The following is a 14069-nucleotide window of genomic DNA, read 5'->3' as shown; positions in this document are numbered from 1 at the left end:
GCATTTGCATTGAGATTCCACAACCATTCAAAAGCTCAGGCAAAATGGGGATACTAAGACCCTGGTCAAAATGTATCAGGGGGCTGAGCAATGCTCAGAGAATGTCTTGGATCCAGGAGCAAGAAACGGCGAGAGCAACTTGCAGTGATTCTGGCAAGAAATCAAAGATGCTCAACATATAGGTAGCAATAGCAATAGCAGTTAGACTTATATACCGCTTCATAGGGCTTTCAGCCCTCTCTAAGCGGTTTACAGAGTCAGCATATCGCCCCCACAGTCTGGGTCCTCATTTCACCCACCTCGGAAGGATGGAAGGCTGAGTCAACCTTGAGCCGGTGAGATTAGAACCGCTGAACTGCAGATAACAGTCAGCAGAAGTGGCCTGCAGTACTGCACCCTAACCACTGCGCCACCTCGGCTCCTCTTCAACTTATGACTGGTGATTTACTAAAAAGTCTTCAGTATTGCAGTATCCTTATTATTGTTTGGACCTGGTATATAGAATTATTTGGAGGAGTGCCAAATTTTCTTTGTTTGCTTTAATTCTGGAAATGTTGGAAGATAAAGATTTTCAATCTGTATCATTCTTTTTTTTTTCCAGCCCCGTTCCTCTCTCACTTGATTGTACTGAATTAGGTATTCTGGTATTTGACAATAAAGCATCAGCATGATCCACATCCTGCACGCGAGCAGCAAACACACACAATCAATGTAGATATTATTTAAGCAATTAAAAAAGCATCACTCATTTCTATAAGAATAGTAAGTTTTAGTTAAATGAAAGATTTTCAGAAATGCTCAAACACAAAAAAGAACAGAATACTCTGTCTGATTGAAATTCCAAGAGCAATAGTTCAATGCAATATTTTTTGTAACACACATGTATACATATTCAAAATCCAGAACAAGCTGGAGCATCAGGATATTTTTCATATCCTTTTTGCTTACACAGTTGAGCCAGGTTTTTTTTTCCAAAATATAACAGAAAACCAAAGGTTCCCATATGTTTAAACTGATAGGGGAAGATGCCAATGCTGCAGAAATGTTAGTCCCCATTGGATAGCCTTAGGAACCTCATGCTGATGACATAATACTCTACAGGATGAGAAACAGGGAAGAAAGGCAACCTGGGACCACTGCAATCCTGTTAAGTCTGCAGTGTCCTCGAGACAGAGACAGCAACTCTGAGCGTCTCTCTGATGGAGATCGCTGAAGAAGTAAAGAGGAAATTAATCCTAGGGGATGGAATCGCAACCCTACACAATATCATCAAAGAAAGGGGCATTTCAGTAACAAGAAAGATCAGAACTATTAAAAACAATGGTCTTCCCAGGGATAATGCACAGCAGTTAAATCTGGAAACTGAGAAAGAGAAAAGAACCCAAATGCTTTTCCAATTATGCAGTTGCAGAATATTAGTAAGGATGTCATGCATTGCAAGAGCAAATCAATCTGTCCATAATCAAATAAAGCCTGACTGTTCCCCTGAAGCAATGACCAGCAAGCAGAAACTCACATATTCAGGGCACATGATAAACTAGGAAAATAGATGTTTGGAAAGGCTGAGGGAAGACAATGGAAAAACTGAATGAAAGAGATAACTGAGTGTGGATTTTATCGATCTCATGCTGCCATTTTAAATTAATTAAAATAGCCAACCCTCCCCTAGGACACCCTTGCTGTCCTTGGAACAGCTCTAAGTCAAGATATGAGTTCTGTTCAGTTACCAAAGCTGAACCAATTCAATGCAACTACCGTAATCAATGTAATCCACCCACTTACACTGATAAATTTATTCCTTATAAGAAGAGTTTTCACAGACTTTGTCAAAACAAAGGTTCAAACCTATTATTATATTTTGTGGAATTTCTTGTACATGGAGAATATAACCTGCTTTTACTTGTTCACCTAATTTTCTGAGAAAAAAAAATCCATTACTTATACTTGATTAGCAACTACTGAATTTATAGGGTCCAGTTATTTTTAAATGGGAATGGTTTTCACTTACAGGATGTATTGGTCCTTGGCTTTTCATGCATATTGCATGAACAGCTGGGCCTTTCTGGCAGCCAGTCAGGTTTTGCCAATATTCTATTTTATAGTCAGATCTCTCAGAATTCCAAATGTGCCTTATAACACCAAAAGCTTCCCCCTTCTCCATTAAACAAATTCAGAGAATACTAATATCAGTTTCTCTGAGATGGAAGTATTCTATTTCTTCAGAAACTACCTGCTCCTCTGTACATGTATCTAACAAAGATACATGTACAGAGGACATGTATTTTGCACAAAGTCCAAAAACAGGGACAGAGAATTTCTGTTTACTGTTGTACACCTTTTCACAATAAGGTACATTTTCTCTGCACAAAAATGTGCAAATTTAGACTATAAATGACATGAAAGCTATTCCATCAACAGTTTTATAATTCTCTAAAATAAACTCTATTTTTCCCTTTAACAATAAAAATCTATCACTACCTCTTCTAAATGATATGTCTTCATTAATATTTATCTATAGTGCTAAAAAGTTTATGAACCTTTTGCATTTTCAATATTTAAAACATGTTCTCCACATAACTCCTAAAATGAAGAGAGTCCAGCTAAATGAGAGTCAAAAACATTATACTTATTGATTTATTGAGAAAAGTAACCCAAAACTTCTTATTTCTGTGTGGCAAAAGTATGTGAACCTCTAGGATCATCAGTTCATCTGAAGCAGAATTTGGAGTCAGGTGTTTCAATCAAGGTGATACTTGGTTGTGATGTGGGAAGTCCTGCCTTGTATAAAGAATAGAATTCTGGGGATCCACTATCAAAGTCTGTTTTTCACCACTCAAGGATGTGGAAGTGTTTCATAGGTTGAACAAAGGAGATTTCTGAGCACCTCCAATTCAACACCATTACTATTGTTCCCAGGAGGAATTGACCAATCGAGATCATGCCAAGAGCAAGGCATGTTAATATTCGGGGAGATCTTACAGAACTGCAGTCTAATGCCTAAGGAACTAAAGGCCTCTCCTGTATTTGGAGCGTCTGGCAACCTTGGTGAGTCCGAAGAAGCATGAGACAAAGACTTTTCTTCTCCACGCCAAAATCTTTTGCAAATGGATGAAAAGCTTTGAGGGAGCAATCTTGCCCTCCTTCAGGCCTTCTGTCCTTTGCAAAAGCTTTGGGTGTGGAGAAGCCTAAGAGAGTGTGAAACTGCACTCCAAAGGCTTCTCGGGCTTTTCTTCTCTCTTGCGTGAGTGGAGCCGTGGCCCAGTTCCCCCTTCCCACCCAGCCAGGCCACCAAGTCGCAAAGGTTGGAGATCACTGTGACAGATAATGGGATCAAGGAATACATAGTATGTATCATGTATCTGAAAGGGTGATGTGTTGTGGCCCAGCAGAAGCCGTTGGAGCTGCCACCAGACTCCGACAGCGAGGGGCCCTATGATTCGGCTCTGGAGGATGTGGAGGGCTCTGGACAGGGTTCCGACACGGAGCAGGGCGCAGAGAGGCTGGTTGGCCACTAGGTGGCGCTTGAGCCTTGGACCACTGGGGAGGAGACAAGGGAGAGTGATCCGGACGCCAGCAGTGAGTTGTTCCTGGATGCACGGCACCGAAGAGCTAATAGGCATCAGGAACAGTTGCGCAGTTACAGGAGGTAATTGCACTCAGCTGGTGGTCATTAGGCTCCTCTCCAGACTATAAAAGGACTACTTGTGCACACGCCCCTCTTGCAGAAGTTAACGCAGGAACTAATGTCGGAGAACATTATTGTGAGCTTCGCAGGCTGGATTGCTGCCACGGCTTATCTGTGCTGGATTGCTGTCCAAGCTTGTCTGTGCCAGTTTGCTGCCAAGGACCTGTCTGTCTATTAATTAAATGCCATAACCTATCTTTGGCTCGGAGTGTGTTGGTGTGGGACAAGGGGGGTCAGAACAGTGATGTATACAATTATGACATGAGGCTGCCATATCTGTTGATGAAACTCTTTTAAAGTCCCATGGGAAAAATCAAGGAATCTGCAATATGAGTTTTTAAAACTGTTTAAATTAATCTATGGTATGATGAAAGTCAAGGTGATCATTTTGATGCCATCAAGTTATCCCTGGGAATTGGATTCCCAAATGATGTCAGCACTCCTTCTAACTGTATCTTGAGTCTACTAGTGCAGATAGGTCAAAGGGTGCTATCATACTAAAACTGAAAATCTTGGAAGGATTTTTCTCCATAATGACTAAACAAAGTAATATATTCCTGAACTGTTAAGGGATAATCTGTTATGATGTGATTACTGAGCCATTCAAAAAATGATTGAACAAGAGCCTTCAGAAAAAAGCAAATGCACTCTTCTTTAAGATTAGTTTCATTAACTGCAAATCCAATCACATAAAAAAGTTGCTGTCTTCTTGGTTAGTAGACTAATACATAACTATTTCCTTTTTAACAGGAAAAGAAAGGATGGGAAAAACTGGAAAAAGGCAGCTTTGCTTTAAAGCAACACACGTATATGAAATGACAATTTAATTTGATTTTTATTTTTTTAAATTTTAATTAAAAATCTAGAATCCTTCAATTATTTCATAAATGAAAGGGAAAACTTTAATAATGCAAATATCAAGACCACAACATACAAGTATAGGGGCTTACGCATTTAATTCTTACAAGTCTACGTTTGAAATCTATATATTCAGCCACGTTTAGGGTGCTAAATTTAGGTTGCAAGCTGATTTCATCTTAAGTTATACCACAGATACAACATGTTTCTCTCTATTTCTGGAGTAGTAAAATGTGTTTCTGTCTCTCTGGTGCTTCCAATTGAGAGTACATTTTTAAATGAAGGACTTGGCAACATTTGAGGACAACAGGAGAGAAAGTATTGACATTTAAAAAAAAATAAAACGTAGGCGGTATCTGTTTTTCCGCAATTTTGAGAGGGAACAATTAGCTTATCAAGTTTGTTGGTCAGTTTGCTACGAGATCCTAACATTATGTACTACACAAACACATAAACACACAAATTAAAAGCAGTTCTACTATATTGGCTCATAACTTCTGAAAAATCTCACTCATTTAGAAATAAAGAAAATGCTTCATATGTTCTTTTGGTGAATACAAATGGTATGAGATCTTGCCAATGTACTATTTTTAGCAAACAGTTAACAGTTCTTGTTATTACCAACATTACCTGTAAAGTAAACTAAGGTTGCCACCTTGTGGTTTGGTAAATTACTACTACTTGCCTGGGAAGGTGACACTTCTCCCCCTCACCTTCTAAATAAGAATATTGTACTAATTTTTTTGAGAATGCAAAACAGAGACAAAATGTTTGTTGAAAACATTTCCTTGAAATTGAACTGGCATTGCTTAAATTCAGCCCGGCTGCCTTTGAGATAAAAACTGACTAAACACTGACCAAAGTAAGGGCTATCCATAAGGATAGCCCGTTTATTATAGATGATCCTAAAGACAAGATAAATTTAAGAAATGTTTTCAGCAGCACTAAAAAATAACACTCTGAAATTTATTTACTTAAAATGTTCTCTACCAAACTAATATGGCATTTCCAGCGTTCTCTCTGTGAACAACTCTAGAAAACTTAACAAACTGAAAAGAGAAGAATGATAGAAGCGAATCCAGAAATGATGCCAACAAGGAATTCCTTTCTTTCGAAAGGGACTTCCTCTACTTTCATTTCTAAAATCAGAATGAAAGAACATCCAGTAAAAATATTTTTATTATATTGAAGCCCAGGGTATTTTAGAAAATTCTTTTGCCTATGTTTTAGCTGGTAAGCACACTTGTTTTTGATAAAACAATTTTCTAAAACACTTTGGACTTCAATATATTATGTTGTATTTCTACAAAATAGATGATTTCCTACTGGCATTTGTGATACTTTCCCCATTTTATGTAGACTAAATGTAATAAATAAGTTAAATATATTTATATAAATATGGATATGAATCTATATTCAAATAATTATTATTGTAACAACAGATCAGAAATGATGGATTACTCCATCTTTTATTTTTTTTCAAAATTAGTGTAGTGACTTATGCTAATTGTAAAGAATGAAAATAAGCTTTAAAAAGCAAATATTAAGATAATATAAACAATATCTAACTTCACAAAGTCCTGTGAATAAAACTGTCTGCAAATAAATGAAGAGTTTTGTCAGAGTATAAATTTTTGGGATTTATAGCACTCAAACAGGTATTTATTACCTTGAGACTATGCTAGATCCGTTGTAGAGATCACTTGCATAAGACAGTGTTGCCAAAGGTCGAACAGAATTGTAGCGAGTAAACTTAAACAGGCACTCTTGAAATTCATCCAGCTGGTTTGAGGTTCTACTATCATCTAGATGGGAAAAAGCAGGGAGAAAAGAATGCGGTTTAAAAAATTTACAAGAAGGGAAAAATGGTAAAACATAGTTTCAGTAACTGCCACTACACTTTTACAGATCAATTAAATACTGTTTTTTTTCTCTATTCTGCAGGACTAGCATAGAAATGGTTACACGTGTAGTCCATTAAGATCTGAAAATATGTTCTGCAGTACACAGCAAATACGGAATTTAAGCAGAATACCTGAAAGTCATATACAATCTTTCATCATCCTTTCCCAGCCTGACGCCTATCAGATGATATAGTAGGTACCACACAGATGTCATCCCCCACAAGCATGATTTGGCCATAACCAAGTACTTCTGTGGAAAATACATACAATGTAAAAGTAGTCTTCTATTAGTTTGCCTAATTCTAAATCTCTTAGTAAAACTAGCAAATAGTTTGAGAGGGAAGAACTAGTTTGAGAGGGAAAATAACTTTTCAACTATTTTAAGACATGAGAAAAGCATCCCATCAAACTTGCTGCAACATAACTGCATACCCATTTATATAATATGAATACAAATCCCAATGGATGTTATATTCTATAATCGATATTTTAAAAAGCCACTTTCTTATTACAAAGCTGGGATGTAATCAGTGTAAAACTTTATGTTGAACATGATAAATCTAGGGAGAGACAAGGATGTGTCAGGAAAAATGTCTGCTAGATGTTGAGAAAAACAGGTAGGTTGTTTAGGTTAGGTTTAGGTTTATTAGATTTATATGTCGCCCTTCTCCCAAGGACTCAGGGCGGCGTACAACATTAAAAGAAACACATAATACAAAAGTTTTAAAAAATTAAATAGGATATCCCAAACAAACCCAATTAGAATTAACAATAACATTTTTTAAAAAAAATCAAATTAAAATTAACAATGATCAATAATTTATTTTGTTTTGTTCAGGCCAGGCTGGCTTGCTGGAAAAGCCAACTTTTTAGGGCGCGTCGGAAGGACCGGAGGTCAGGGATTATACGAAGCTCCGGGGGCAGCTCATTTCAACAGATTGTCCAGTGGTTTGAAGAGGAATGTCCCATGATGTGAACTATAGAAGAATTGAATTATACTGTAGTGGAAATCTAACTATATGGAAGAAGACTGAGATGTGACACTGGTCTCCAGGATAATACATATATACGTAGTCCTCAACTTACAACAGTACATTTAGTGACCGTTCAAAGTTACAACAGCAATGAAAAAAGTGACTTATGGCCATTTTTCACAGTTATGATCTTTGCAGCTTCTGACAAGCAAAGTCAATGGGGAAGCCCTATTCATTTAACAGCCAGGTTAACAACTCATCAAATGCAACAATTCCCCTAACAACTGTGGCAAGAAAGGTCATAAAATGGGGTAAAACCCACTTAGCATATGTCTCACTTAACAACAAAAATTTTGAGCTCAATTATGATCGTAAGTCAAGTACTACCTGTCACACTTATAAAGAAGAGCTTCAACGTTCCAGAAAAAAAAATAACCTTGAGATTTATACAGAAAAAAAAATAGAAGGGGAACAGCAAGGGGAAAAAAAAACCATGGTTCAGGATCCAATCTGGGTCTATCATTGGGACCAGAGAGGTTTAGTCTTCTGAGCTTTCGGACTTGTGCTGGAACCCATCCTCAGGGAACTTCTCTCTCACCAGGATGTGTCGCTTAGAGATAAGAAACATCATTTTGAAGTAAACAATATTAGGAATATAGGAAAGGTATGAATCAAACAAACAATAATAATGGCTGCAGATGTCTATTATCCTGCCCTCTCCTGTCCTGTCCTGTCCTGTCCTGTCCTAGCCCAACCATAGCAAATTACTATGCAGAACAGAAGGATGATGTTGGAGGCACGATAAACCACTTTATTCAGAAGCTAATAGGCATTCTACCTGATAGACGGGTCATTCTGGTAGAAAAGTAGCATTGTTCCAAATCTTCAAAATGAGCTGTAAGTCTTTTCCTCCTTGAAGCCAATGTACTATTATACCATGGCTGTTTCTTAGTCTGAATGAGGGAAAAATAAAAATTACGTTCATAAATCAAACTCAGTCCAACTATTGTTAATATACTCATCACTTTATAAATTGTACTTAAGACATTTCCAATAGATATTTATCTCATTTTTAAAGTTATGTAATGCACAGATGAAGGGAGAAGTTCAACAGATTTACAGTTACACATCTAAGTTTCAAAAAACAATCACAAAATCAAATGCCACAGTAGTAAATGCACCCTCTCTTAAGTTATTCTCACACCAATATGGTTTGGACACTACAAACTAAAAAAAAATGCTGAACCTAGATCTTCTGGAAGGTTACAAAAGAGGCAGATTATGAAAATAAACATTAGCACCACCAATGTATCTTGTTCCAAATATTTAAAATCTGTTGTCAGGGGAAATATTCCCATACAACCCAATACATAATATATACAATGGGTAACCAAATGTGATAATTAAACAACCAAGTCATCTGTTTCTATCCCATGTAGAGCTATAAAGAAGGTAACTGGGCCCTTTATTAGTGGTCCATTCATAACACCAGGGAATCTACCCTGTTTCCTTGAAAATAAGACCTCCCTAGATAATAAACCTAATCAGGCTTTTGAGCGCATGGGCTAAAATGAGCCCTCCCCAAAAAATAAGTCATCCCAAAAATATTACAACAAAGCAGGAGCCATGAGGTGACCACGCTCGCCGCCTCCTGCACCTCAAAATAATAAGACCTCCCCCAAAATAAGGCCAAGTGCTTATTTCAGGGGTCAAATAAAATAAGACCCTGTCTTATTTTTGGGGAAACACAGCATTGGGAGTTAATACACTGCAGAATTGTAGTGCCATGTGGGCATAACAAATAACACCTATAAACTATCTAAACCACAGCATTTTGCCAAAAGGAAGCCTCTGGATGGTTTTCAAGGACAGTTGCAGGTATACCATATTGCAAAAGGCCAATTGGGAGATGAATAAATCACAACTGATGAGCAAATCTCCTGATCCAGTAATCGGGACCCCCCTGACCAGAGCTGCCATCGCCCTTTAAGCAGTGAATCGAGAAGGACCCTCAGATAAGTCTGAACAAGGCAATGCCAGAACTCTATTCAAAACCAAAGATAGAAAAACACCGGATTCCTTGATGAAATGGGCAGACATATAAATCAAATTCAATGATTAAATGAATATGTTCCTTTATAAGCAAACCAAAGATAATCTGGGAGACTGGCAGCCCTTTCCAGCAAGAAGTATCATGTTGGTTTTATTGTTGAATAAGAGATTATCGTATTTTTCGGAGTATAAGACACACCAAGATTTTGAAGACGTCCCAAAAACGGCCCGTTTTTTTGTCAGAAAAGGGCATGCATAGCCTCTGAAGCGGTTTGCCCCCGCTTCAGCCTCCTGGGGGCTGAAGCGGGGGCAAAAACAAGCAAAAAACAGCCAATTTTTCATGAAAATGGGCCCGTTTTTCATCAAAAAAGGACATGCATATCATTTAGACGACTTCTAGAGTGCTCCTGAGGGCTTGGGGGGGGGGGTGTCAAGAAACGGACTGTTTTTTGCTCATTTTTTGCCTTCCCCAGCCCCCAGGAGCACTCTAGAAGCCCCCTAAAGGCTATGCACGGCCATTTTGGTGAAGGGACGGGGTTTCAGGAGGCCAGAAATGCTGTATTCAGTGTGTAAGATGCACCCAGATTTTCAGCCTCTTTTTTGAGGGAAAAAGGTGTGTGTTATACTCCAAAAAATACGGTATCTGCAAAGTTTCGCAAATAGCAATATCCCTTAGACTTATATACCGCTTCATAGTGCTTTACAGCCCTCTCTAAACAGTTTACATAGTCAGCATATTGCCCCCAACAATCTGGGTCCTCATTTTACTGACCTCAGAAGGATAGACAGCTGAGTTAACCTTGAGCCCGTCAGGATCAAACTCCTGGCCATGGGCAGAGTTAGCTTGCAATAATGTATTCTAATCACTGCACCACAGCTCTTTTTACCAAAGAAATTTCAGATATTTGGAACAAATGGACCACATTTAGGAAATACGTGATTGTGGGGGGAGGGGGTTTGCAGGGTGGCAGTCAATATTTTAAATGCCAGGAAGTTAAATCATGCACATATACTCGTTGTTTATATAGTTCTTGACAAAACTGGTTTTTTTTTACTCTCAAATTTATTTTGAGGTCAAATACTGCAGAAAAGCAAGTTTTAGGTTAGGTTATTGGTACAAAACACTCAATCGTGTAATTTCACTGGTAAGTGAATACTAAATATGTAGTTAAAATATTAATATTTTAGAAAATGTAATCCACTGTAGGAAAAAACAGTCGAATAGTCTTTACTTCACAGACTAATATCAAAAAGCTGCTCGTTTTCCCTGAGAGCAAATTACGTTTTTATCTCAATGACATTTTTTAAATTGTAAATTCAAACAAATTGAGGAACTCCTCCCATATAACAATAAATCAGATCGGGGGGTTTTGCTCCATTTTTAATGCTGATTTTAAAAACATGGCATGGGGGTGACCTTATAACATATTCAGGAAGATGATAAACAGATACTCTTAGGGCACGCAGAAACAACTTCCTCAAGAATGAAAATGACACTTACTGGTCAATATTTGAACAATGACAAGACAGAAGCTAATACATACACATCAGGGATTATTTGCATCATAGAGCAACAGTAAAAAAAAAGTCTACAAATAATTAAGCATTAATATATTGGAAGAGTTTAGCTGCTTTGATTTAATCACTGAAAAATAGAACAAATCTTTCACTGAAAATATTCTGAACATTCCAGTTTCAAAAAGGTTATCTGCAACATTTATCAGCATATCTGAGTATATGAAGATTACTCATACCTGGGAACTGCCACTAAATCCAGAAGGTTGGCTATATTCTGTAGAATCAATAATGCTACTGTAAAAAAAAAACACAATATGCATGAACAATAATAGTTAATAACAATAAAAAAATTCCGAGTTTTAATTTATCTAATAATACGACTAAGAAAAAGTTTTACTGGAAGTTCTAAGGAGGAAAATTTCCTAGTGAGCCGCAGTGGCACAGTGCAGCACTGCAAGCTACTTCTGCTGACTGTCGGCTGCCTGCAATTTGGCACTTCAAATCTCACCAGGCTCAATTTGACTCAGCCTTCCACCCTTCCAAGGTGGGTAAAATGAGGACCCAAATTGTTGGGGGCAACATGCTGTCTCTGTAAACCACTTAAGAAAGGTCTGGAAAGCACAACGAAAACACTATGTAAGTCTAAGTGCTATTGCTAGTCTTTTTGAAGATGAGATTGGAATTAATAGGTAGTCCTCAACTTACAACCATAATTGAGTGCAAAATTTCTGTTGCTAAGCAAGACAGTTGTTAGATGAGTTTTGTCCCATTGTGCAAATCTTTTTGCCACCATTGTCAAGAAAATCACTGCAGCTGTTAAGTGAATCATGTGGTCGTTAAAATGAATCTGGCTTCCCCATTAACTCTGCTTATCAGAAGCTGGGTGGGAAGTTACAAAGGCTGATCACATGACTCCGGGACAATGCAACTGTCGTAAATACATGCTAGTTGTCAAGCGTGCCTATTTCGATCATGTGACCATGGGGATGCTGCAATGTGAAAAACCCGTCATAAGTCGCTTTTTCCAATGCCGTTGTATCTTCAAACAGTAACTAAATGAATGGTTGTAAATCGAGGAGTACCTGTATAGAAATTTAAGTTGCTATTAAATATGGTTGTGAGCAATACAACCACCTGTAATTTTGTAGAGGCAGAATTTGGCTGCTGAAGTGAATGGAGTCGTTTTGCTAGTGGAAGCTCTGTTCATCTTACTCCCTGCTACGCACCCTCAATCCATTTGCAAATATTACTTTATAACTCATACTACTATCACTTTCTCAGTGTAGGTAAAAATAGCAATCTTTTTAAACAATATATTTAATAAACATTGAAAACAATACTCCAACGAAGATGGGCCTGGAAGACTGCTGTGGCCCGTCAGCTGCCAGCAGAGCTAGCTGTAGAGTCAGACAAGGCGCAGGAGGAAGGAGAGCCTGGGCCAGCTTGGGAGCCTTTGGAAGGCTCTGATAAGGGAACAGCATCAGAGACAGCGGCAGGGCCTTGTGTCCTCCCATAGGTGGAGAGGCAATTGTCTTTGGGGCCTGAGCTGAGCGAGGGGGAGGAACAGGCGGGGCCCATTCCAGATGAGTGTATGTGCAGAGAGGAAAAGAGAGAACAGCAAAGGAAAGCAGTAAACCGGCTCTCAAGGAAAAGTCAATGTGGACATTAGCCAGCCCCTCCCTGGCTGGGAAATAAATAGTAGGGGGTTGGGAGTGGCCAATTGACCCATTTGCTTTTAGGATACAGAAAGCAATTCAGATTTCTTGGCCAGGTCTTTGGGGGCTAATTACATTTTTGTTTATCCATGTGAATAAAAGTCTGTTCCTACCCTATTTGAAAAGGGGTTTGTTTTAATCGCAAGAAAGCAGCTTACATTACTTGCTAAGGCTGGGTCAAAACGCTGACACAGTATTATTACAAAGCCCTAATTAATATCCCCCTCCTCTCCCCCACATCTGGGACTGTTGGAACATTTTTCTCTCCAATGTACTGCCTATCCCTAGAGACAGTTACTTTGCTAACTATACAAAGAGCCGAGGTGGCGCAGTGGTTAAATGCAGCACTGCAGGCTACTTCAGCTGACTGAAGTTCTGCAGTTCAGCTGTTCAAATCTCACCGGCTCAGGGTTGACTCAGCCTTCCATCCTTCCGAGGTGGGTAAAATGAGGACCCGGATTGTTGTTGGGGGCAATATGCTGACTCTGTAAACCGCTTAGAGAGGGCTGAAAGCCCTATGAAGCGGTATATAAGTCTAACTGCTACTGCTATTGCTATACAGGATACCTTTTAACTGAGGTGATCTCTAATTTGTGAAAACGAATTAAAGACGACATTAAAGTACTCACTCACGCAAAATCTCCTGCTTTGTAGCTTTTGCATACAGAATACTAATAGCCTATGGGTGAAACATCCCAGACTTTATAGATTTAAAACATCTACAGTGTTATAGATGTATCACCTTTGTATTAAGTAATTTCTATCAATGTTTGCTTCTTCATAAACTATGCTTTAAGACAGGTTAATATGGAGTACCACAAGGACGGAAAGAGTGGGGAAAAAGATGTAAAGTGGTTTTCACTGTATTTTTTTATGGCTTCTGTACAAACTTCAAAAATGGGTTGAAAGATTAGAATTGGACTGAGTACAAGCACACCACTTTTCACCATTAAAGCAGACAATTGTATTGTACAATTTGTCAGGGACCCTCATAAATCATTAAAAGAACATGTAAAGCAAGAGGATCCTTTTTTTCAGGTTCGCATGCCTGTTTTAATAAACAGCAGAGAGGTGCAGGCACTCCTTTTAAAAAATCATTTGTAAAACATATGTACATCTAATTCAACTGAAATTTGGTTACCTGTGTGAAGGGGATGGCGCTTCAAACTGGGGCACAGTGCTGTCTTCGCTGACTGGTGAATACAAGCCACTCATTTCCTGGAATAAATATAGAGCCACACCACAAATAAATAATTTGATATTTATATCCTTTTGATAATTTTATATTTTTATCAAAGTATTTGTTATTACTCGTCATCAAGTCATTTTTACCCCTAGATAGATTCTCTCTATGATAAACTTC

At 38.2% G+C, this 14069-nt stretch overlaps 1 protein-coding gene across 2 annotated transcripts in view; it reads right to left on the bottom strand.

Moving 5' to 3' along the window:
* The window catches only part of COP1 (COP1 E3 ubiquitin ligase), a 112321-nt gene that overhangs the window by 78393 nt on the left and 19859 nt on the right, over positions 1 to 14069 (bottom strand). For both annotated transcript variants that reach the window (XM_032226349.1, XM_032226350.1), the window contains exons 8-11: positions 13848 to 13924; positions 11228 to 11285; positions 8260 to 8374; positions 6213 to 6348 (exon numbers count right to left, since the gene is read on the bottom strand). In XM_032226349.1, the coding sequence (XP_032082240.1) occupies positions 6213 to 6348; positions 8260 to 8374; positions 11228 to 11285; positions 13848 to 13924 (386 nt within the window). The remainder of the gene's footprint in view (positions 1 to 6212; positions 6349 to 8259; positions 8375 to 11227; positions 11286 to 13847; positions 13925 to 14069) is intronic.

Source organism: Thamnophis elegans, chromosome 11 (genome assembly GCF_009769535.1).
Source record: "Thamnophis elegans isolate rThaEle1 chromosome 11, rThaEle1.pri, whole genome shotgun sequence".
Lineage (NCBI taxonomy): Eukaryota > Metazoa > Chordata > Lepidosauria > Squamata > Colubridae > Thamnophis > Thamnophis elegans.
Note: the sequence above shows the minus strand (reverse complement) of the source record. Positions and strands in the feature narration are given on the sequence as shown.